The sequence below is a fragment of the Myxocyprinus asiaticus genome, chromosome 25 (assembly GCF_019703515.2).
Source record: "Myxocyprinus asiaticus isolate MX2 ecotype Aquarium Trade chromosome 25, UBuf_Myxa_2, whole genome shotgun sequence".
Classification (NCBI taxonomy): domain Eukaryota; kingdom Metazoa; phylum Chordata; class Actinopteri; order Cypriniformes; family Catostomidae; genus Myxocyprinus; species Myxocyprinus asiaticus.
The window spans coordinates 18,534,752-18,558,392 of record NC_059368.1 but is presented as its reverse complement, the minus strand read 5'-3'; the positions used below and the strand labels follow the sequence as shown (position 1 = coordinate 18,558,392).

The 23,641-nt window shown below is 37.8% G+C and overlaps 1 protein-coding gene across 1 annotated transcript; it reads left to right on the top strand.

Annotated features, from left to right (window-relative positions):
- The first annotated feature begins 16,557 nt into the window (after nt 1-16,557).
- On the top strand, nt 16,558-23,443 carry LOC127416397 (KATNB1-like protein 1). The gene is made up of 10 exons (XM_051655739.1): nt 16,558-16,715; nt 17,620-17,747; nt 17,899-17,936; nt 18,525-18,801; nt 21,213-21,328; nt 21,649-21,699; nt 21,787-21,876; nt 21,968-22,072; nt 22,329-22,422; nt 22,526-23,443. Exons 2-10 carry the CDS (start codon nt 17,631-17,633, stop codon nt 22,556-22,558), a joined length of 921 nt encoding a protein of 306 aa, XP_051511699.1. The 5' UTR covers nt 16,558-16,715; nt 17,620-17,630; the 3' UTR covers nt 22,559-23,443.
- Nucleotides 23,444-23,641: the final 198 nt, after the last annotated feature.

Genomic DNA, 23,641 nt, shown 5'->3' with positions numbered 1-23,641 from the left:
TTATAAGACATAAAGCCAGAGGAGGACATTGCTTTCATTCTTTGTAGCTTGTGATTTAGAAGTAAAAAAGAAGACTGGCATGGCCAGGGGCTGCATTATCTGAAAACTCATCTGCCGATTAAAAAGAAATAAATAAATGATATACACAGAATATATATATATATATATATATATATATATATATATATATATATATATATATATATATATATATATATATTACAGATGCTGTCCGACATTTGAAAGATTCAAGCCGCCTTTTCACTGCATCCGACAAACGACAGACGATAGACCGGAAGTCATTGCAACTGTCTCCAGATGCAACATTTTTGGATCTGATTTGAGCCTCTGCCACATTAAAATATTTCAACTCGTGCGACTAGACCATATGCGACCGCCTGACCGGAAGTGATGTATTCATGCAAAACTATAAGCGCAAAGTGAGAAATATCAATAGATTTTGTCCTAAACTTTTTTCTAAACTCCTGCTACTTCTGTCTTTTGGCCAATTAATAATGTAGAAGTCAGAAATGATTTTGGAATTACAGTAAACGTGTGATTAAATGTGTACAGGTGTCATTTATTTATACATATGCAAAACCTACATATTTAAAATCATATCTGAATATTTGCTGAATTAGGGTTGTTTTTGCTGTTGTTTGTCATAATATTAACTAAAACAGTAATAATGATAAATAATACTATTAATAATAAATACTGAGTGAAAATTAATCCTGAATTTTATTGAATTCATTCCATTGTCATTATGAGGTAAACCTCTTGCTTCTCCTTCAATTAAAAAATGACAATTCATCACGACTGCCACTAGCGGGAGAAATACGACAGTTGTATGTGAATGTCAGAGACAGTGAAAAGGCGGCTTCAGATTTGGGAGGGAGTCTGTGTGATTTCATAACTGCACACATCAATCATAACGACAGTGTGTTACTGTTGCCAGCTACTGCATGATAATAAATCACACAAAATGAACAAGATTAAAAAGAAAGTGCGCAAAATTCGCACACCGTTTTTGACAGTTATACTGGGATTTAATCTAAGCGCAAACATGACGTTTAGTGCAGAATTCAGAGTTATTTTAGTGGAATAGGCTACCTGTATTATTCAGCTTTTGATTTAGGCAACGTCCTTCTCATCTGTGTCACACTGTCACTGCTTGCATGTTGATAGCAGACATGCTGAAGATGTCTTGTCCATGTAAATGTGCTTTAAAGCCGCACGTATAAGTTTAAAAATCTTGTTTAAGCGCAGCGGTTGATTGACAGATAGAACTTTCATCCTTGGTTTCAGCAGACACGTGCTTGGGGAATTGAACAATATCTCTCACATATCCACTGTCATGGATATACATTTATAACAGGTGCTAAACCACCCTAAATGTCACCCTAGAACTGAAGTATGACGAATAAAAACAGACCATGACGGAGATTTTGCAACTTTTCCCGTCAGAGTGAAGATTATTTTCTAGCGCAACCCATACGGCAAAAGATTTGTTTGAAGAGCAAAGAACAGCATGGCATTTCTGGCATCACTGTCCTTCAGTGATGTGGTCATGAATAATATGGGAAAAGCACAGTTTTTACACAACCATTTTCTCCAGATGTGTAAAAGCTTCATGAACACTCAGTTTTCATTGATCGTGTGAGTTGTAACACCTACTGATTGGTCAACTTCAGGTAGATCGCCAAATCGGCTTGTTCAACCCCACAAACCTCACGAATTCAAGCCGACAGCGGCCAAAGTTATTATCGGGAGGTCATGAGCTGCTCATAAGCAGCAATTTCCACGTGATTTCTCTCGACTGGAAAAAAATCGGTCGGGAGCTCGCACGACAGCTGAAAATCGCACCGTGTACGCCCACCTTTAAAAGGAAAACTAACGACAGAAGATTATGGACTTCTGGGTATACCGAGGGTATATGCAAATATTGATCAGCCCTGGGAAAAAAGTAAGCATACAGGGTATACATGCATATGGCCTCAACCACACCACTGATATGTATATACCAGACAATACAACTCTGTGTGATGAAATTAGAAGAGGAAGTGTTGGAAAAACAGCACTGAAGTTAGGAAAACAGGCCTTTTTTTTTTTTTTTAGCCAGTATATGCTGTGCATAGCAGAGGACTGGGATTCCAGATCCTGACAGGCTGGAGGTACTTTCTCCTCTCTGCAGGGAGGTAAGATGATACCTTTAGTGGTGTATGAGACAAGACTGCAAATTTAGCACTATTCTGCCAACATGCAGCAGGGCTACTGATGTATTCATTATGGTGCCTATGCATGGAAACTTGCCACTGTGGAAAACCAGTGCCAGAACCTCGCCTGAAACAGACATGCACAGCAAACTGTCCTTGTGCGCTTCTGAAGTGTGCAGTCATATAATTACTGAGATCTGATAAACAACAAAACTATGATTTCATATTATCCTGGTCAATGTCAGTACAATTAAGTTGGCATAAGGTTTGGGAAATTTTAATCATCTTAATCATAATTTGTTCTCTTTTGCATTAAAAATATCTAAAAATGTATGTAGCCAGTGGGCTGCAATTAACCAAACTGGACACAAAAATATATTTTTGGGGTTTTCTTCTTACGGCTGTTTATTAAAAAGACTTTATAAAATAATAAAAAATAATTTTTTTCCACTTCGAAGCTTATGAGATGCAGTAATACTCATGTTATCTAAATAATAAGATCACTAGTTAAAAAAACTTCAGAATCTATATTTTTATATTTTTATGTGAAGATCGATATTCTTGATACCGCATCAGTATCAGAAGTATCGATACTTTAGTATCGATCTGCCCATCCCTATCAAACTCACACATGCAATCCATATGCATCCTTCAAAAATTATCCACAACAAACACTCAGTTTTAACATACAACTCTTCTAAACACATTTTTAATGCAATTTATGAGCATTTTGTGTAAAATTGTATATTTATCCAAAGAATTATCAAACGATGAACAAAACCGGGAGTTCTCTTGCACAACATATGCACAACGTTCTAACCTACACACATGTGCAGGCGTCGCAAACTCTGGTTTTGCAAAGCTCCGATTTTAAAGGGGTCACATCCAATTTATGACTAGAGTTAAATTACATTAAATTTCTCCACTTGAGAAGAAAAGTTGCATGAGATATTAAACTCAAGATGGCGCCGAGTATGGCTGCTGCATTGCGAGCTCCGACACAACATAGTAGTGTTTTGTTTGTTTTGTTCACAATTCTTATGTTTTTTGTCTTGGATGTTGTCTGCCTTATTGTCTATGACAGACAAACACTTTTGGACATTGGTTCAGCAATTTCACACCGTAAACCGGACTTCACATTCCTCAATGCCGACCCGCTGTTTACAAACACGCAAGCGGAGCCCTTTGTCTGGGCAGCACGGCCATGGAAACGCAAAAGGAAAAGGGGAAACAGAGCCGGCGTTCTCATCAGAGTAAGACGCCACGCAAATCGACCCCCACTATCCAGTATTCTACTGGCAAATGTTCAGTCTCTGGATAACAAGCTCTGCGAGCTGAAAGCGCGGATCTCTTTCCAACGAGATACAAGGGACTGCTGCATTATCTACCTAACGGAAACTTGGATGTCTGCGGAGATTCCAGACTCAGCCATTGAATCCGCGGGGTTCTCCATGCACCGAGCGGACAGAGCGAAAGACCTCTCAGGTAAAAGCAGAGGAGGTGGTGTATGTTTTATGATCAACAAATCCTGGTGTGATCAGAGGAACGTAGATTCTATCAAGTCTTTCTGCTCTCCTGATCTGGAATTTCTTATGCTTCTGTGTCGACCATTCTGGCTACCGAGGGAATTCACAGCGGTCATTATCACAGCTGTGTACATTCCCCCACAAGCCGACACAGACCGGGCACTCAAGGAACTGTATGGGAGTATAAGTGAGCAGGAAACTGCACACCCTGAGGCCGCGTTCATTGTGACCGGGGACTTTAATAAAGCCAGTTTAAAATCAGTCGCACCAAAATACCACCAGCACATTAGTTTCAACACACGAGGGGACCGGGTTTTGGACTGTTGCTACTCTCCCTTCCGGGATGGCTACAAATCCCTCCCCCGCCCACCATTTGGCAAATCGGACCACTCTTCCATTCTGCTTCTGCCCGCTTACAGGCAGAAATTGAAACAGGAAGCACCCACCCTCAGAACGATCCAGTGCTGGTCGGACCAATCAGATTCTACATTACAAGACTGTTTTGATCACACGGACTGGGAGATGTTCCGGTCTGCCTCTGATGACGACATCGAGCTTTACGCTGATAGAGTAATGTGTTTCATCAGAACGTGTGTAGAGGACGTGGTTCTGACCAGAACAATACGGATCTATCCGAATCAGAAACCTTGGATTAATAACGATGTTCACACGGCACTTAATGTGCGGACCTCCGCTTTTAATTCCGGGAACACGGAGGAGCATAAACAAGCCAGTTATGCCCTCCGAAAAACTATCAGAACCGCAAAATGCCAGTACAGGAGCAATATTGAAGGACAGTTTAACACCACCAACTCTAGAAGCATGTGGCAGGGAATTAACATCATCACGGACTTTAAATGGAATAAAAACTCCGCCATGAACACCGCTGCCTCTCTCCCGGATGAGCTAAATACTTTTTATGCTTGTTTCAAGGGAAATAACAACGCCCTCGCGGAGAGAGCTCTCGCGGCTGAAGCTACAGAGGTTAGTTCACTCTCCGTCTCTGTAGCGAATGTAACCCGATCCTTCCGATGGGTGAATATCCGCAAAGCTGCGGGCCCAGACGGCATTCCGGGCCGCGTCATCAGAGCGTGGGCGAATCAGCTGGCTGGTGTTTTTACGGACATTTTCAACCTTTCCCTCTCTTTGTCTGTAGTCCCCACATGCTTTAAAACATCCACCATTGTGCCTGTTGCAAAACAATCAAAAATAACTTGCTTAAATGACTGGCGTCCTGTTGCTCTGACCCCCATCATCAGCAAATGCTTTGAGAGACTAAACAGAGATTACATCTGCTCTGTGCTGCCTCTCTCTCTTGACCCACTGCAGTTTGCTTACTGCAACAACCGCTCCAGTGATGATGCCATTGCATCTACAATACACACTGCTCTCTCCCACCTGGAAAAAATAACACTTATGTGAGAATGCTGTTTGTAGACTACAGCTCAGCATTCAACACCATAGTGCCCTCCAAGCTAGATGAGAAACTCCGGGCTCTGGGCTTAAACAGCTCGCTGTGCAGCTGGATTCTGGACTTCCTGTCAAGCAGGCGCCAGGTGGTTAGAATGGGCAGCAACATCTCCTCATCATTGACCCTCAACACTGGACCCCCACAGGGCTGTGTTCTCAGCCCACTCCTGTATTCCCTGTACACACATGACTGTGTGGCAACACATAGCTCCAATGCCATCATTAAGTTTGCTGATGACACGATGGTGGTAGGTCTTATCACTGACAATGATGAAACAGCCTACAGAGAGGAGGTGCACACTCTGACACACTGGTGTCAGGAGCACAACCTCTCCCTCAACGTCAGTAAGACAAAGGAGCTTGTGGTGGACTTCAGAGGAAAAGACAGAGAACACAGTCCCATCACCATCAATGGAGCACCAGTGGAGAGAGTAAGCAGCTTCAAGTTCCTGGGTGTCCACATCACTGAGGAACTCACATGGTCCATCCACACTGAAGTCGTTGTGAAGAAGGCTCATCAGCGCCTCTTCTTCCTGAGACGGCTGAGGAAGTTTGGAATGAACCGCCACATCCTCACACGGTTCTAAACCTGCACTATAGAGAGCATCCTGACTGGCTGCATCTCCGCCTGGTACGGCAATAGCACCGCCCACAACCGCAAAGCACTGCAAAGGGTGGTGCGAACTGCCAGACACATCATCGGAGGTGAGCTTCCCTCCCTCCAGGAAATATATACAAGGCGGTGTGTGAAAAAAGCTCGGAGGATCATCAGAGACTCCAGCCACCCGAGCCATGGGCTGTTCTCACTGCTACCATCAGGTAGGCGGTATCGCAGCATCAGGACCCGCACCAGCCGACTCCATGATAGCTTCTTCCCCCAAGCAATCAGACTTCTGAACTCTTGATCTCCCATGATCAAATACATCAGCACTGCACTTTATTACCTTTACTCTTATATCTCACACCGGACTGTCATAAATTATATTATTATTATATTATATTCTCTCTTAACAACTGACTATCAACCGACAGCCTGAATGTCAATACAGTACAATACTGTACATTCTATATATATATACTTTTTTATATATTTTTTATTTTATTGATTAATGTGTATCTATATAGTGCGTATTGTATACTGTACAGTGTATGTTATTATTTGTATATTGTGTTGTGTGTAATTATGTGTATATTAGATTTTAAATTGTGTTGTGTTAATTTGATGTTATTGTAAATTGGTATATGTCTCATCACTGTCACGACTGCTATGTTGATCGGAACTGCACCCAAGAATTTCACACACCATTGCACTTGTGTATATGGCTGTGTGACAATAAAGTGATTTGATTTGATTTGATTTTGATAAGAAGATTAAGAAATCTCAATTAATTGTATTTTTCTTATTTCTTTCTTTCTTTCTTTCTTTCTTTCTTTCTGTAAGAAAATCATGTTAAGTGTTTTAACTAAACCTGTACTATTGTACTTTTATTTTGATTTAATGCAGTAATGCAGTTTTTTTTTACGTCTCACTCTCTCTCTTCCAGAACGAGCTCTGACATATGCAATAAAATGTAATGGCATGTCATGAATAGGTGCGTTTACTGGTGTTTTAAAATCCCAGTGGTGGGAAACAATTAAAGTGCACTCGAATGCTGTATGATTTTGACAAAATTATCTTGCTTCTGACAGAAAAAACGACAGAAGACGTCCACTGATTTTCACTGATCTTTCCCCCAGCCGTTTCTGTCAAGTGTAGTGTCCATGTAAACAACATCTGGTATTTCAAACAACTCACGTGAAAGGTGTGTTTTAGGGCCTCGTTCCCCAATAACGATTGATCATAGCAGTTTAGAGCGTATTCTATGAGCGATTACCAAATCTGTGCTTAACATGAACGTGCGAGGACCCGCTTTAAGTGCTACTTAAGAGAGTCGCTGTCCGTGTGACAGTGCTGAAATGTGAATGTACAATGCTGCTCGTCATTGTAACTTCATTAAATTTGTGCATAACTTTACAATCATTTGTAAATTACCTCACTAATATTTAAAAAATATACATATTTTCTGAAATATTTGACCTAATTAACCACATATTTAAATACTGTTTTACAACAATTTTGTGCAGAACGATCTATTTCTTTTACACAATCTACCTCCATAATCAGGCATGCATGTGTAATATATCGTTTTCACAAATTTCTCTCGATATGAAAGCTTCCAGGATTAGTGAAGACAGCGGAGGCCCTTTGTATGCTCCTGCTAATTACAAGCATTCATTGAATATTACGAGGTTCACCGTGTTATCACGCAGCGCAAAATAAGACGTTTAGAAGATGCTCTTTAGGGACATTCACCAATAAAGGGAGGTTTGCTTTTTACTCCCAAAATTGATAACGGTGACAGCAATGCTGCATGTGCGGTGCCACACAACTTAGTGCTGGCGAGCACCTTTGGGTGTCAGATAGGAAGCGGAGACAAGGATGATGAGCCAATATTTACTTACGATTTTCATGCAGTTATTGAATTTTTTCTTCTCTCTCTGATTTTAATTTATACAGTTGTCTGCATCAATCATGCCACCACTTTGCTTTTACCAACTAGTCCACACAAATAACTTTATTTGTTTACGAATTAATCTATTCATCCATTTATATAGACTATGTATTTTGTGCATTTTATTATTATTATTATTATTATTATTAGACTTAGGTAAAACATAGGTATCCTGATATTAAAGTTTAAGCATAAAGTGTGGCTATTGGCATTTAAATTGCATCAGGTGTCATTTTGCATTTGTCTGCAGGTATCTGCATAAGTCTGTGTACTTACGATGTTCTTAGCGCTGTACGATTACTACAGAGCACTCGTAAATCTACGAGCATTTTCAAGTACTACTTAAGTTACGATGCTTTTGGAAAACAGGCCGCAAACCTAAGATGAATCATAAGATGGATTCCATGATCTACTTAGGCTTACGATGCTTTTGGGAAAGGAGGCCCAGGTCAGTTTCTCTCGATTTGTGAAATATTCTCAGCAGTTTGGGTGTGACGCTAAAATGCGGGACAAACGGCATTGTATATGGATTTCATACTGAACTCAATGTTTTCCCTTAATTACGGGATGATTCCTTATTTTACAGGATGTTTGGAATATTTTGTTAATTAATTTAACCTGATACTGTTTCAGCATGAGGGTGATTCTCTCCACTCACTGTCACAAATTCCCTCAGTCGATGACGGCAGTGACAGTGGTTGTCAGGGGCGGGGAATGGTAGAATTCAAGTGATAATGCAACAATTTCAACAAAGAATCTCCAGTTTCACAAAACAGCATCCAAGAGAGTTAAAAGGGAGACTAACATGACAGTAGATTATGGACTTCTGAAGCAGCGAAACAAGTGGGTATACTAAGGGTATATGCAAATACTGATCCTCAGAAGTCGTTATATGCAAACAGCCCTGGGAAAAAAGTAAGCATATGGTGTATAAGTGCGTATGGCCCCAACTACACAACTGCCTATAACAAGTAAAACTGGTTTCAATAATGTACAATACATCAGTCTTTTAAAAGCTTTTCTTGGTTAACAACCCTTGTTTTTGCATCTTAAATATAAAAATAGACAATAATAAACAAACTAATTTTTTTAAAGGTGCAATCAGTATTACTTTTGGAAAAAAAAAAAAAACATCAACAACACTATGTAAACATACATGAGATAAAGACTGCAGTTATTTCACTAGTCTTACAAAAGCTGATTAATTTTTGTATAGCGTCATTGGGTCACTATGTTGGGATGGCATAATGCTCATTTTACCTCGAAATCCAATCATCAGATACATTCGCTTGCTGAAAAAATGAATCATGGCTGATTGTGAATAGTGCATTTCTACAATTGAATTGGGAATTGAATTTTGGAAATCTGAATTTGAATTTTTCTTTTGCATGATGCTGCATCCACAACACTTGGTGCCTTATTGACCAGTGAAATATAAGTAAAATTATTGAGTGCACCTTTGAATTTCATGATTATCCTTATTCTAGCTCATTTACCTGTCTTTAAGTGTGTGTTTCGGTCTGGAAACTTAAGTCTACAGGTGCTCCAGGGCATGTTGATATAGATACTTGAACCTTTGCTGAAACCCTATGCACATGCCCCAACGGACTGATCCAAACTGAATGAACTCTTCATAAATTCTATTTATACACTCTTCATAAATCCTATTGCATGAACGTCCAAAGAAAATGGCTGCATCAAGGGGGCTACCTGAAATCAAAACACAGCCATTGAGCCATACAGGATGCCAGTTGAGGTAAACATTGCCCTTATTCATGGCCAATTACGTGCTTGATATATGAACACCAGAGTGTCAGTTTTGTGGTCCAACACTTACAGAATAAAAATGTATGGGCATTAATGGGAAAGTGAACCCTGACTCATATTACTGGCAGAGAAACATGGCTTCTTTACAGTAGTTATGAATCTGGTTTCTTCTGTTTGGACAGTTCATTTGGGATTTAGGTGGGCATTACAAAGGAACACCATAATCCCATCAGTGTATTTATTCAAAGTCTGGATTAATGTAAGGTTAACCAGACAATGTTACTGAGTTCACAAATCAGTTGTGTCAAGTGTATTCAGGGTTAGCACCAAAATAGTAGGGTCAGAGGGTTTGAAAGATGACTAGTTAAATTATAACTAATGCTTATTTGCAATATGAATCCCCCTGTTTAAACATATTATATTGCATTATGTGCACATGATTATACCAGAGAGGAATGTTAGAGATTAGTCTAGTCATTCAAGTTGGAAAGGTATACAATAACTGAAGATAAACAGGCTCCTGAACAATGACTAACTAGAGCAGAAGCATCTGGCAGCCTAACAGTTAACTAAATGCTAACTGTGCTGCTACTAAAATACAGCTCGTCTACATACACTTTAGTTTCTACAGCTTTATATCACCATCTGGTGGTTGTAGGGCATGTGGTGTTCTGAAAGCTGACCAGAAGAGACTCAAAGCTGATGATCTTAAATCATTTTGGCCTGTTTTAAACTATTTTTGGGATCTTCAATGAGTGCTAAATACCACCCACATTGTCAGCTGAAGCTGTAGAACAAACTCCAAATAAGTTGTTACAACCTTTATGTAAGTGATTAAACAATTTCACTCTTTTAAACAATACAATTAGAAGCAATTGGGCAAATGTCTTTCCCTTGGCAACAAGAAAATATATATATATCATAAATGTCATAAATGTAAAAATAGTGACTTATATTTATTTTTTCTTTTATTTTTTTAAGTACTATTAAATATGTCAGTAAATGTCAATCCTGCTAGTCAGCACACAGAACAATCCTGTAAATTAGTAAAAAGTGGATTTCTTACTTTTTAACAGACTACATTAATAATTAATACTCTCTCCATCGCCCTTAAGATATAATAAAGGATCAGTTACCTTTTTATTCACTTTTCTAGGCTTTAGATGCTACCTTGTAAAGTCATGTTTATGCTGCTGAATCTTATATTTATCACAGGACAATCAATACCCTTTGGCCTATCTGCCTGATTCCAGGTTTTGTCATTAGAGGCTAAATGAGAGCCATCGTCTTGAAACCTCAGTGATCTCAGCAGTCTGCTGAAGAGGAGAACAGATGAAGAGAATAAAGAGATTCAGAGGCACAGATGGGAACAGAATGTGTCAGACACATTCCCATCTTTACTACTTATCCCGCTCAGATGTTACATCATATGTGGAAGGCTGCCTAGTCATGCAAATACATTTTCAAGTCAGATTGTATGTCATATTTTGCAAATTGAAGAAACAAAATATTACAAGCCTGAGTTGTTGTATATTTACAAAATGTCAATTGAACTGTGAAAGGGATAGATCACACAAAAATTAAAAGTCTGTTATTATTTTCTCACCTTCATGTTTTGGGCAAAATATCTTATAATCTGCTTTCAACTTGCAGCCTGGAAAATTTTTATTTGCTTCATTACTTATTGATTATTTGTGTTATTTTGAAATTATACACAGCAGCTGGATATAAACTGTAGTGCATGCCTACGCAGGTTTGCTTTTTGTTACTTTGTCAAAAATCTTAAAAAGCTGAACCAGAAAGGTCAAATCTCAAACTATTTCTTTTTAAAAGGGCAATGAAATGACACCGTAATTCAGCCTCCCTCAAAGATAAACAATATATTACCGTGTCATCACATGCAAATACTTCATTGTATTCATTGGAGTGCCCTAAAACCAACAATAAAGCATCATATTGGGCACTCATTTACTATGTGATCAGTTGTCAGGCACACGCTGGGGAATCTGCAGCTCCCCACTTGTACATGAGAGAGGCTAATATCTGTTCAACAGATAATAGCATGTTCAAGAGCAACAGTCTGTATCAATGTTTGACAGTTGGTTCACACTTCAGGCACATTATGTGTTTACATCCCTGTTCATTTATTTTGGAGTGGTAAGACAATTTCTGACAGACTTTCTCATGACTGCTTGTTGAAAGGACTTCAGAAGTTGATTAGGCTAACATGCGCTGAAGCATATAACGTGTACCTGTGAGATCAAATCTTCTAAATGTGTCTTATATGTTTATGTGAATTTAATGCTGTTTTAGAATATTTTATTTTAAACAAGTACAGTAAAGAATGTATTTTGTTCCCCAGAGTCTTATGTTTCCATTCCAATAAAAACGTTAAGTCTGTTTATCCTTCACATTTTTTTTTTATTTTATTTTTTTTGGGTGAAACAATTTTTATACATTTTGAAATAGTAGCTATTATTGCACTCTAATAGTGACTCTTGAAAGAGTAACTATTATTATTATTAAAATGCTGTGCAACCCAAATAACTTGTGGAACTGGTTGGTAAATTTTTGTGGCTGTCTGAATATGAGGCCTAATGTGGGCTATTTTATCCAATTTTCCCTGTCAGTTCAGCTGCTTTTTATTATTCGAACCGTGGTTAGATTTGTGTTTCCTGACACATTCTTCAAGAAATGGCATTGATTTTTCATCTTAACTTCAGTGATTGTTTACTTTTAGAACAGAAGTCAGATAAATGAAAAATATGGCTGTCTGCTGGCAGTTAGCTGCTTATTGAAGCTGTTCTGTTTCAAAAACAGTTAAGTTCCTATTGTCACATTAAATAAGGGGATAAAAAATCCTGCATTATTCATATCTGTCTACATCTGTCCCTACAAATGGTGCAGTCTGCATTAGCTGACTAGTGAATATTTGACAAGGCTATGTTTTGCCTACAGTGAATCAGGCTACTCTTTACCAACGGTCAAGGAAATTTCAAGCCGTGGGCCAACAGAAAGTAGTTGTTGGAACAGTTGAGACTATTTTGCCAGTTGTCTAAAGGACATGACACTTTCACATCTGAATGAGCAAAGTAGAGACTAAGATTGTAAACCTTAGGTGAGGGATGTACTGTACTGTAAATTATTAATGTTATATAATTATTAAAATTATGATGAAACAATAGAAAACATTTTACCCCAAACCTGAGGCTTTTTACATGTACACAAGTGAAATGCCAGCACACCTTTCCACTTTATTTCATCAAGCACATATCCATATCAATCACTAATCTAACTGTAGGTACATCTTTGTCTTTGAGTCACAGAATATACTGTATGTTGGCCAGCTGTTGAACCAATAAAACAATAATTTAATTATTTACCTGCAGGTAAAACCAGGAATAAGATCAAATAGATCAAAGGGATTAATCTTTTTCACAGTGGTTGCATTTTAATTTTGAATTATGATACTGTAAATAGTTCATTTTCCACAATATCGAAAGACAAATCATGGCTCACCATGAGAATACATAGCTAAATATTTGTCTTTTACAGATTTCCAGTTCTTTCCAAATGAAGTGTTAGTACTATGTGGCAATATTTACAATACCAAATACATCTACAGACAGTCCAAGCTCAGACTGAACTTTACTATCTTTAAGTTTCTAAAAGATAGTAAAGTTTATTCTTGTTTCAGTACCAGCAGTGGCTTTGGTGAAAATATGATTCATCCTTGAAATTTGCCTGTATTTGCTTTTGAATGGGACCTGTTTAATGGGAACCTCAAATAACTGTTCTACTGTAAGTGTTTACACCATGGTACTATTGTTCAAAGGTCATGGATACTTAACTTACTACAATTTGCGGTTTCATGGATTTTTTCATGGCCTAATGATTACATCAGTACTATTTGTAAACAGACTGCCATGCCAATAGTCAAATCAATTTATTTGTACATTTAAAAACAATAGGTGTATACCCAGGGGCGTAGATGGGGGGGGGGGGGGGTAAAACAAGCAAGTACAACCCCCTCAATATTTATACCATGATCAGTGGAAACATGTAAATTCTTCACACTTAAAAAAAAAAAAAAATTCTTTCAAATATACACACTGCTTTATTGCTTATGTTTAAAGACTATTTGATGGAACTGTATATTAGTAACTTTCGCTTTTTTTAAGCTACATCCAACAAACTCTTCAAAGAGTTTAAGCAGTTCTGGCTCGCCTTGCTTTATCTATTCTTACTCATCTGAATTAAGAGCTGCGTTCTATTCAGAAGTGATCATCCCTATACCCCTATTCCCTTTGAAGACCTCACCATCCACTGTGAGAGCTTTGGAGGGCTGAAAGGTGTGGGGCTCAAAAATAGTGGTCATTTTATTTGATTGGAAATTCTGTTTGGAACGACCCTACAGCTTGGCTACCATTATTATTACTCCCAAACAAGTGCCGTGCGAAGGCACAATTTTTGCTTTCAAAGTGGCCACAAATCCCCAAGACTACATTACACTGACAGAATTTTCAAATGAGCTGAGTTTGTTTTGGAATGCTCATGCTTTTTTCTGACTGTAAGACCTGTAAAAATGTCTATCTTCAAGCGTTTAAAATTATTTTAAACTTTCAGACAAGGTTTTGTCAAACCAAGATTAAGTTTGTTTCAACAAACTTAACGTATCTAGTTTAATCAATACATTTCCACACAATTTTGTGTGTGAAAATAAAATATCAATGTTTTATTTTCCCTAACCACCTAGGCCAAGCTATTTGTTTGCAATGGAGGGAAAACATGCAGATATAGCATGTTTAGAGAACACCCTGGGATTTACATTGATACCAAATATTAGTGAGTTTGGGCAAGATAACTTCCTCTCTTTGCTCTATAGAAATGTATGATATTACAATTCAGCACATCAAATACAATATTATGTTTTTTTAATAAATCAATTATTATCATGTTTTTTATACACCAAAAACTATATTGCCATTTTCTGCCACAAGGGGTTATAGTAAAATTGCATCATAATAGCTTGTAATATAAAACCATGAGATCTTTATAATAACAGAGCAAGCTGCAAATGTAAAGTAACTAGCTGTCCACACTTTAAATATATCTTCTTCAATTTTGTCAGTATTTTCAAAGCTCTATTTTTTTTTTTTTTTTTTTTTTTTTTTATTGCCGTGGACAGGGTTGTACTGTAATGATGACTAAGAGATATACCTCAAAACCCTGTTGTATCACATTTTATATACACATTTTCAACATGATTTTTCTATTAAATAATGCACAAATGAGCGCTGTTAAAGAGTGGCTCAAAAAAATGTTATTAGAATCAGGCCTTATAAGACGTCTGGGGGCCCTCACAGTCACAGGGCCCTATTGAAGGGGCCTTGTCTAGGCTTTGGGGCCCACATATTTAAGCATATATAAACATTCGTTTTTTTTTTTTAAGTTGATGGGCCGCGAGACCTTGCAGCCCAGGGTCCCCTTGGCCCGGTCCATAATTCACCTATGTTCTTCTTAACCTCAGCAGTCACATGGCCAATGGTCATGGCCATATCAGTGCTAATTATTAATGCCATTTTTTTGTGGTGTTTTTACCTTTTATAAACCCCGGTGTGATCTTTTAAAACTCTTTCATCAAAGAGAAAGCAATCAATAACAAGCATCATGCAAATCATAGCCCAGATCGAGTTCTTTCATTTCTGTATATATATAGGCCTAGACTATATGTACCATGTGTTTATCTACAGTATATATGTATTTTACACTGTAAAATCTAATTAGATGACCTTACTTTCAAACTTTTAAAATATCATTGTTTTTCTTTATTTATTTCAATTGGGTTATAGCACATCTTATAGAGTCTTCAGATTAGTCATATGGCACGTTGGATTCTACCAAGTACTTCTTAATGCACATACTGTAAATCTGCACTTTTGTAAAGTATGACTGAGTAGAGAACAATGACTTAAATCTAACAGGATCCATGTTAACCAGAGGTATCACTAATCACCCTAATGGTGACTTCACAGAAATCACAACTATCAATCAGCTACAACAAAACAACAACAATAGTCACAAGAATTAAAACTATATACATTTTCTAATAAAAATTATTATATTTCTCCATAAATTATCTTGTCTTGACCAAACATACATAATTTATTCAAAAACAAGGGCTAATGTGTATTCCACACAGCCGCATTTTTGTACTTAATAACTTTTAGTTAGTTAGTAGTACTCGAAGCCAATCAGATGCATAGGTAGTTGTGCCCGGAACATCTCTTTGTGGTGTGACAGCGGTCAGGGATGTCTCTCTGCCACCCCCCGCAGCTGGACACCAGATCCTTCCCACTGCATCTCCTTCTTGCTTTCCCATCAAGACATTCCTCCATTACAGGTCATACCATACAGGTCAAAACTGACACTTCAAAACATTTAAAAAAGCTAACCATTTACAAATAATAGTTGGATAATGCTATACTTAAATGCATGAATTTTAATAAAATGTAGAATTACACGCTATTATTGTCATAACATGATTTTCAAGTCAAGTAATTTTTCTTTTTTCACCTGATGGCAGAAATCTGCCCCCAATACATTGTTTAACATATTCTCATATTTTCTTTATGTTTCAACATATAGAAATGTATGATTTTACAGTAGTGAAGTTACACACAGCCGCAATTTTGTACTTGATGTTTTACTTCAGGGAAGAAGAAGTGCTATCATTTCTTTAAAAAAAAAAAATAATAATAATAATAATTAAAAAAATAATAATAATTTAAAAAAGTTACACCTGTTTCCAGTAAAAAATGGCCAAAAACAATAAAGTAAGCGGCCCTTATTTAACAGAATAGGAGAGTAAAGCTTTTTTCAGGGTGATACATGTCGCTCTGGCTATTATGTACAGTGCATAATTTTATTTATTTATTTATTTATTTAGCTGACTGAACAAAGCAGTTCCATTCTTCCCCATCAGATGTCGCTAAATACCCAGTCCTCTAGTGCTTCACCCATCCCACAGTCGCAGCAGCGTTTCAAGTTTGTATTTGTTTGAATGATCATTCGTTCCCTCTGCAATCCACCGAAATTTCCTTTTCTTCCTGATTTTCCCCGGACACGTTGGGGGGCCATATAACGTGCTCTGGGATGCATAGACAACTTTACAAAATGCTGTGGTAGGTGCTTATGAAATTCTTGAAGCAGACAACGTTTTACGCGTTACATGTTTTGTACGTGCTAAGTCCTTGTTTGCTAGCAGGTGATTAGCCTAACTTGTTTGTTTAGTGACTAGCTATCTGGTGTTTTATCGCATTTTTTCATGTGTTCAGGTCAGTAGAACAGCAGGCTAATCTCTTGACTTGCTTTTTGCAATTTACTGAAAGATAAATTATTGACTGCTTGAGAAAATGTGGTTTACTTAATTAGCTCGCTCGTGCTTACAGACCCTTAAACTTAACAGCAACGCCACATCATTGGAGGCCTAAACCTCCGCTGACAGATGTCTAGACATTTACCAGGTATATTACCAATATATGTTTTGTTTTTTTTTATCTGAGACTCGTTAATGATTTTTAAAAAGGGTACGTATTTTCTTTCTTTAATCGCTACGTGCTCTGCAGTAAGACGTCGGTTTGAAAATTACAAAGCATCTCTTTTGTATGTGGTGGTTGGATGGGACGTGTCTAAGGAATATTTGTGCACATTTGTCACCAGAATGACATGAATCGCTTAACTTATGTATAACGTATTTAGCATGGTCTAGATAACTCTAAAATGTCATTACTTGAGAAACAGCCCATACTGATGTTCTTTATGAAGCCACACGCAACATCTCCTATAATGGCAAAAACAACATATTTAAATATATATTTCTTAAGATCAGTTGACTTGGATCAATGATAATATGATCATAGGGTGATTTATAAGCCTGTCAAGAGAAGCCACACAGTCGAAGCATTGATCAAATTTTTAACCACAGCTGTTTGGTCTGGTGCATGTGTGCGTTTGATGCATTTAGTCTGTTTTTATCTGCTTACACCCTGTGCCAGCTGATGTGTGTTGTTTGCCATTGTTCTCCAGAGTCCCTTATTATGGCCACTGGAAGTCATGTTGGGAGTAACACAGAAGTCCACAGGCTCAAGCAGGCCCATCCCCATGAACTTATCAAACGTATGGTTTGTTCTGGAGATGAGAAGAACATGAGGGAAGTGAGTGAGGTCAATTCAAAGTCCATACTGAGAGGAAACTATTCAAAAGCCTAGTATTGTTTGTAATATATGTGCTAAGTGATGTTCTGAGCCTTAGCAGTTGTTTTTCAATATTTTAGGAATGCTCATTTTATCTGTTGACTCTTTTTAGGTGGATTATTTACTCAAAGACGAATCCGATCAAGAGAGGTTTGTTTTTGAGCTATAGCAATGCAAACTCCATGACAATTTGTTTAATTGCAATTCCTGCTGACTTTCAACTTGCTGTGGCACTGGCATCCACACTGACAAAATTACAGACACCTCACTCTAATGCCACCCCAGATGTGTATGACTTTGTCTTCTGTAGAACACAAATAAAGATTTTTTGATGAATATCTCAGCTCTGTAGGTCCATACAATGCAAGTGAATGGTGACCAAAATTTGAAGCTCTAAAAAGCACATTAAGGCAGCATAAAAGTAATACATATGACTCTAGTGGGTTTATCGATGTCGTCTTTAGCAATCTACTTGGTTTTGGGTGAGAACAGAGCAAAATATAGCTCTTTTTTTTCATTGTACATCTTGCCATTGCAGTCTCTTGGCCCGATCATGATTTTAAGCTCAATTACAATTGTGTGGTCCAACAGAGCTGAGATATTTTTCTAAAAATCTTTGTGTTCTGCAGAAGAAAGTCATACACAAATGGGATGGCATGAGGGTAAGTAAATGATGAGAAAATTTAGATTTTTGTGTGAACTATTCCTTTAAGGTATTTGTTACCCTCCATCCTACAGATTTCCAGTGGGCCGTTGTGTGCACAAATACAGCAAAGCAAAACGAGTGGTGGTTAGCAAGAAGAAAACGCATCTCTTCAGGGTTGGATCAGGAGTATGTCGGAGATCAACCACTGCATGCAAGACATCTGACATGGCAAACAAAGAGAATGAACTGACCTGTGCTGATGACGTGCAGGCTATTCTTTATAGTGACAATTGTGGGTTCCCTGTGAACTCAATAGAGACCTCAAAAATGGCAGGAACTGGCTCCAAGTATAGTGATTATTTTACTGAGGTGAGTTATTTTCAGTGATAGCTCTTGAATTTGGGCTAGAGTTTAATATACAGTTGGCTGTTGTTACCCCAACCTTGTTGTTTTTATTCTATGTTGGTGATGGTGGTGGGTGGTGGTCTGGACAATTCCTGTGGTTATTCTCAGGTGGTTTCCACACTGGGCACATTTGCTGTGGTCTGAATCCGAGCATGATCGTTCCCGGCACCCCCTGCAGCATTTGTCTGGTTTCAGACTCAAATATGATTCTGTTGAACACCGGTGCTTTTCACTAATTATCTTCCATCATCACTAACATGCACATGATGGAGAACACAATGCGGGTCGCTATATTTGTGTGTTTTTTATTAAATTGGTGTCATTATGCACACCAGAGTGAACGACACTTGCGCCTCTGTGTGTCGCATGCCGTAACTCAGCAGTTGTTCCTGTACAGGTGAAGGCGACTATATCTGATGCTCACAATCTTTTTTGAGGACACGACTGTTTGCACGCTCACTCACGCACATATATAAAAGGCATCTCGCCTCTTCTGTGTCCCACAATGTTCCCCTGGTCCCTGCACGTGTGTCTGTTTTTGTGGAACTGATGATGTCATCATGCTTAAATGGATAGTTCACCAAAAAATGAAAATTCTCTCATCATTTACTCACCCTCATGCCATCCCAGATGTGTATGACTTTATTTATTCTGCAGAACACAAATATTTTTTGATGAATATCTCAGTTCTGTAGGTCCTCACAATGCAAGTGAATGGTGATCAAACCTTTTTAGCTCCAAAAATCACATAAAGGAAACAGAGAAGTAATCCATAAGACTCGTGTGGTTAGAGCCATATCTTAAGAAGCGATATAATAGGGGCCTGGGTAGCTCAGAGAGTAAAGATGCTGACTACCACCCCTGGAGTCATGAGTTCGAATCCAGGGTGTGCTGAGTGACTCCAGTCAGGCTTCCTAAGCAACCAAATTGGCCCGGTTTCTAGGGAGGGTAGAGTCACATGGGGTAACCTCCTCGTGGTCGCTATAATGTGTTGTTTTCGTGCTCGGTGGGGCGCGTGGTGAGTTGTGCATGGATGCTGCGGAGAATAGCGTGGGCTTCCACACGTGCTATGTCTCCGCGGAAACGCGCTCAACAAGCCACATGATAAGATGCGTGGATTGACGGTCTCTGACACGGAGGCAACTGAGATTCGTCCTCTGCCACCCGGATTGAGGCGAGTCACTATGCCACCATGAGGACCTAGAGCACACTGGGAATTGGGCATTCCAAATTGGGGAGAAAAGGGGAGGGGGAAAAAAGCAATATAATAGGTGTGGGTTAGAAACAGATACAAATTTAAATCCTTTTTTTCCTCTAAAAATTTCTTTCACTTTTACATCTGTAAGTCAGTTTAGTTTCACTTTCACATGTGAAAGTTAAAGTGGAGATTTAGAGTAAAAAAGGACTTAAATTTTGATCTGTTTCTCACTCACACCTATTATATTGCTTCTGAAGATATGGATTTAACCATTGGAGTCATGTGGTTTCCTTTATGTGATTTTTGGCGCTACAATGGTATGATCACCATTCACTTGCATTGTATGGGCCTGCAGAGCTGAGATATTCTTCTTAAAACCTTTGTTTGTGTTCTGAAGAAAGTGAGTCATACACATCTGGGATGGCATGAGGGTTAGTAAATGATGAGAGAATTTTCATTTTTGGGTGAATTATCCCTTTAAATCGTCAAAAATGCATGCCCAAGTTATTTTACTTCCTAAATAAGTGGTGACTCGTGCACAGGTTGCTTTCTCACTCATGCGAACCGTGCCACAGTTCCATTGCAACCGAACTCGGACCACTTCCTTCAGGTAGTCTCAGGTTTGGTACCACGGTCTGCAAAACAGGTTTCACATTACCTAATTTTCATTTCAGACTAAACTGCCAGTGTAAAAGCCCCCTCAGTCATAATTGTCTAGCGTTACTAATTAAAGGAATATATTTTCCCCCTAAAATTAAAATTCTATGGTAATTACTTAACCTCATGTTGTTCTAAATCCATGTGACATCCATAGAACACATAAGGAAATGTTAGGCAGAATGACAGCCTTGGTCACTATTCACATTCAGTGAATGGTAAAAAGATGCAATGAAAGTCAGTCGTGACTGAGGCTAACATTCTGTCTAACATCATCTTTTGTGTTTCACATGGGGAAAATCATGGGTTTGGAACAACATGAGGGTCAGTTATTGATGACAGTTTAAAATTTGGGGTGCAATTGATAACATAGTATTCATTTTTGGATGAACTGTCCCTTTTAAAGGGTATAGTCATAAACACTTTCTTTGAAATGCTGAATTAAATCTAGTTAGCCATGGCAAAGTGTGATGCAATGCAATTTTGTCTGTACTTATTTATTTTTTTATTTTTTTAACAGTTGTCAAAGGACCATGAAGCAATGGCTCATGTACTCTTTGGAAGGAATCTCAGACTAAATGTTGCTTTGACTCTTTGGCGAAAAAATGCAAGTGAATTAGTGGCATACTTGAACAGGTTGGAAGTTTGGCTTATGTATAAAATACCACAAATATTAAGGCATAGAAGATGTTCATACATAGATGAAGTGTTCTAAAATGCTGCAGTATTTAAAAAAAAAGATAGTAAAGGTTTAACAGGCTTTACAGTAACACATGTATAGCTTATTTTTATTCTTGTAATGTTGGCATATTGAAACTGGGATAAGCCTAATTAAATAGTTACGCCCAATGTGCTGTATGTTGGTGTAGAATCCAGATGAAATTTATAGTATATAAAGAGTTAATGAAATATCATGGGGAACTATTGAAGTTTAATTCTTTTTTGTTATTTTGCAGAATACAAGACACAGGTGTCCTTGTTGACTGTTTGCCTGTACTTACTAAAAGGTAGCCTATTTAAAACCTTTCCAAATCACATGAATATATTTTGCCATACACATTAGACATGTTTATATAAATTTTTACCCTCTACAGTCTTCAGGAAGAACAGCCATGCATTTCGATTGGCTGTTGTGTTGACCTTTTACCACAAGTGAAAGTGATTCTTAACACTAAATATGAAGAGTAAGTAGTTTGCCCTGTATGTCTTTTATATTGATTTACAATTTATTGCCCTGAGTTGTGCCCAAATTAAAATTTGTTTAATATTTTCTAGACACCTCATTGTAGCTTTACATTGGGTTCAATCTGTCATTAAGAAATGGTGGCCTGAGCTCCCCACAAACAACAAAAGCTTGCACGATGGATGTTCAAATGACAGGTGCTTCATTTTTAAATGTGTATAGATGGAATTACTAATTCAATAGCTAATAAATGTCTATGTATCTGTCATGAGGTTTTTAGACATAGGATTAAGGACAGGCTTTCTGCACAGGTCTTCATTCATGAATAAACGCTTGTTTTTGTGATGACAGCTTTGCAGTAATTTGTTATATTTTTAATGTATTATGTACACACTGTATCTTATAAATATTCACTGGAAAGTGTCAATGAAAATGTCTGTTTGCATCTGTCAGGAATTTTCAGGCAATGAAGACTCTGCTGCTTGAACTGTGGGAGGGTAAAAGTCAGTTATGCTTAGTTCCAGGAACTGTAGGAGAAACTGCCAAGGTGCAGTGTGCTTTCATGTTTTCATCAATAGAAAAATTAATACTTTTTACAAAACTTGTCTCACCCTTTTTTTCTTTTGTCACCGCTTGCTTGTTTTCTTCAGGTCATAGAATCATATCTGTCACAAATGAGCTGATGCATCAGTGTAGCACACTAAGGAGAGGACCACTACATATTCTTGGTGCAAGCTGCTCTTTGAGCAGTTTGGAGCTAGTGAATCTGAAGCTCAATAGTGGTGAATTGAGGATTGGTGAACTTAACAATTCAGACACTCCCGATCTCAGCACTGGAGGAGGAACCCTTCCTGCTGGCACAGAATGACTGCTTCACATTGAAGTGGACTTGCTTAGGGGCACGTAATCAACTCCATGAGACTCTGGAATCAGGCATCTCACTGAAGTGCCAAGCAGAAGTTTTAACTGTTGCACTTGTAGTGCCATGGTGTGAATCTGCTTAATTGGATGTGATTGTGTACGTGTTCAGTTATGCACTTGAACTGCAGGCTTTATAAGTTATTAGTAGGTTGTTGTCCATTGACTGATCATGAATGGAATATTTGAGTGTAATGTGTATATAGTGATTTTTTTTTTTCTTTTAATCAACTTTCAAATAAATTGATACGATCTGAAGCTTTTTTTTTTTTACATTTACATGTGATCTACATATTTGCATTTATATGCATCTTGTCATTTTAAATAGTATCTATTACGATAACAAAAATGACCCAACCCCATACATACAAATCCCTAATCAAAAGGAAATTACATGGTTGCCTTTGTGAATTGTGAGAGATAAGAAACCCAAATGGAATCACTGATTAATACAGAAAAGACCCAGCCAAACTTGCAGATGGATAATTGACAAATAAGAATGAGAAATCTTTTAAATAGTCTAGTTTAAGGCGCATATGACAAGTTAGAAATGTAATCGTTGTGTCCATGAAAAAAAAATTGAGTAACATTTACAGCATTTTCTACAAAAACATTTAATTAATGGCATTAAAAATGTCAGGTGGTGTAATCAAGTAAAAGTTATAAAAAATACAATAAAAAAGTTTGTTCAAGGAGAAAAAAAAATGTTTACAAATGTAAGAATTTTAAAGCCACGATTTTTCATACGTGTGTGTGTGTATATATATATATTTATTTATTTATTATTATTATTATTTATTCTTTTACAGTCTTTGGACAGTTAGACCACTTTTGGTTTTTATAGGATA